Below are 3,278 nucleotides of genomic sequence, written 5' to 3' on the forward strand. Positions count from 1 at the left end.
GTTCTTATTTAGAGTAATATCACAATATTATCATTATACCATCGTACACTTGTCTTGTCGTTTTATAATTACGTATACAATCACACAGAAGTATCAACTCTTATGATATTAAGATTGTGACGACCAGATACGTCCGGATGTGTTTTACACTCCACGCGGAGACGTTGATATCATTCGTATACGATTCGCAATTATTTTGTTCGTAGGAGCTAGGAGGGTTACCTAGGTGGGATTAGGTAAATTGGGTCTGCAATTATTAGGGTACATTTTGAAAGTGGTAAGTTGTGGTCAGGGTAAAAAAAGAAGTAAGTATGTAGGTTACCGGCAGTGAACCCTCCTGTTCAGCCCGATCATTCAAGTTTTTACCAAAAACATAATATCATACGCAGTTACCAAAAGTGCAGGGAAAAACAAAACAAATTAAGGAAAATCTTTGGTTTTTGGTGTAACTCATTCGTAGGAATCGGTATTGAGAGGTTTTTACTGAGGTTGCTAGTGCACTGATGCACTGATTTAAGGAATGATATGCTGACCGGAGAGAGGCAGGCGGCTTTATCTAAATTTTTGCACATCCCATAACGAGATTTCTGTTCGGTGGCAAAGGCATTATTCTACCATTCCTTTTCTCTGACAGCGTATAAGAACGCCCAACGCTCTACTGTAGACAGAATGTTCCAATTTTTTAATTCGTGGTCTTATCATACGTATAGCCCATTTTTATCGGTGACAATAGTTTTATTGGGAATGTCCGATTTCTACACGCAACAGTTTAGCTATTATTTATTAGGTAGTTTGTTTGTTAGATGTGTGAGAATATAATTACAATATTAAGTATAATAACAAATTATAAGTACTCAATTTAAAGCTTAAAAACCAATACTACAAGTACTGGTTTAAAAATATGGTGAAGTCAATAAATTCTAATTGATCGTAAACAGAATAGTACAGTAACCAAATAATTGTGTAAAACATTATTACATATTATGTTAAATGAACCATTTTTTAATAGATATAAACTGACGACACACCAGTGGAAAAATGGAGAAGAAACTTTATCACTGTGATGTCTGCGACAAGTCGTTCAGCCAAAGTAGTAATTTGACGAGACACAAGTGGACGCACACTGGAGAAAAACCGAACGCGTGCGATGTATGCGAAATGTCGTTCTCTGTAAGTGGCAATTTGACAACACATCGACGCACACATACTGGAGACAAACCATTCCCGTGTGATGTTTGCGAGAAGTCGTTCTCTACAAGTAGCGGTTTGACATTACATCGACGCACACACACTGGAGAAAAACCGTTCCCGTGTGATGTATGCGAAAAGTCGTTCTCTACAAGTGGCCATTTGACAACACATCGACGCAAACATACTGGAGAAAAACCGTACGCATGCGATGTTTGCGAGATGTCGTTCTCTGAAAGTGGCAGTTTGACAACACATCGACGCACACACACTGGAGAAAAACCGTTCCCGTGTGATGTATGTGAAAAGTCGTTCTCTACAAGTGGCAATTTTACGAAACATCGACGCACGCACACTGGAGAAAAACCGTTCCCGTGTGATGTATGCGAAAAGTCGTTCTCTACAAGTGGCCATTTGACAACACATCGACGCACACACACTGGAGAAAAACCGTTCCCGTGTGATGTTTGCGAGAAGTCGTTCTCTACAAGTAGCGGTTTGACATTACATCGACGCACACACACTGGAGAAAAACCGTTCCCGTGTGATGTATGCGAAAAGTCGTTCTCTACAAGTGGCCATTTGACAACACATCGACGCAAACATACTGGAGAAAAACCGTACGCATGCGATGTTTGCGAGATGTCGTTCTCTGAAAGTTGCAATTTGACAACACATCGACGCACACATACTGGAGACAAACCATTCACGTGTGATGTTTGCGAGAAGTCGTTCTCTACAAGTAGCGGTTTGACATTACATCGACGCACACACACTGGAGAAAAACCGTTCCCGTGTGATGTATGCGAAAAGTCGTTCTCTACAAGTGGCTATTTGACAACACATCGACGCAAACATACTGGAGAAAAACCGTACGCATGCGATGTTTGCGAGAAGTCGTTCTCTGAAAGTGGCAGTTTGACAACACATCGACGCACACACACTGGAGAAAAACCGTTCCCGTGTGATGTATGTGAAAAGTCGTTCTCTACAAGTGGCAATTTTACGAAACATCGACGCACGCACACTGGAGAAAAACCGTTCCCGTGTGATGTATGCGAAAAGTCGTTCTCTACAAGTGGCCATTTGACAACACATCGACGCACACACACTGGAGAAAAACCGTTCCCGTGTGATGTTTGCGAGAAGTCGTTCTCTACAAGTAGCGGTTTGACATTACATCGACGCACACACACTGGAGAAAACCCGTTCCCGTGTGATGTATGCGAAAAGTCGTTCTCTACAAGTGGCCATTTGACAACACATCGACGCACACACACTGGAGAAAAACCGTTCCCGTGTGATGTATGTGAAAAGTCGTTCTCTACAAGTGGCAATTTTACGAAACATCGACGCACGCACACTGGAGAAAAACCGTACGCGTGCGATGTATATGCGACATGTCGTTCTCTACAACTTCCAATTTGACAGGACATCGACACAAGCGTACGCACATGGTGGCACACTGATCGGAAGTATCAAAGATCTATGATCCAATGACCGTATTAAAATAAGAGAAATTTTGATAACATATTACCTATTATGGTCAATGTGTTAATTTTATCAAGTATATAGTTGTTTCTTTACTAAATAAATTGCTAATTTTTCATATTATTATGTTTAAATAAATACTACATTTCGTATGGTCTTCAATGTTTAAAATACAACGGGGTTTTCAATTTTCTATTTAAAACATTGAATTTATATATCGTTTATTTTAGACTTCAAACATAGCGTCAAATTAAAAATATTTGGGAGCCCATTACACCGGATGGTTCCCCAATTTGAACGAATCAATATAATATTATAATATTGTTATTTCAAATACAATCAATAGCGTTACATCAATTCAGTGATTTTTACAATCAGTAGGTACCTATATTTTTTTTTTTAAATCAATTTGTTCCAGTTTTAGTATTTGTATGAGCTATATAACTATTAACTGATTAACAGATAGTATCAAGTTAGATCCTAATATATATATAGATTATATTATTTGTCGTTGTGTATGTGTGTATAAATATTCGTTGAATAATTTATAATAATAATTTAAAAAAATACATTTATAAATTATATTTTATAATTTGATA

General features: G+C 38.3%; 1 protein-coding gene across 1 annotated transcript; it reads left to right on the forward strand.

The window, feature by feature from the left end:
- The first annotated feature begins 1,410 nt into the window (after positions 1-1,410).
- On the forward strand, positions 1,411-2,616 carry LOC115033243 (zinc finger protein 271-like). Its single transcript, XM_029485485.1, has one exon. The coding sequence runs from the start codon at positions 1,411-1,413 to the stop codon at positions 2,614-2,616; it is 1,206 nt and encodes a 401-aa protein (XP_029341345.1).
- The last annotated feature ends 662 nt before the right edge of the window (positions 2,617-3,278 follow it).

The sequence above is a fragment of the Acyrthosiphon pisum genome, chromosome X, assembly GCF_005508785.2.
Source record: "Acyrthosiphon pisum isolate AL4f chromosome X, pea_aphid_22Mar2018_4r6ur, whole genome shotgun sequence".
Taxonomy (NCBI): Eukaryota; Metazoa; Arthropoda; class Insecta; order Hemiptera; family Aphididae; genus Acyrthosiphon; species Acyrthosiphon pisum.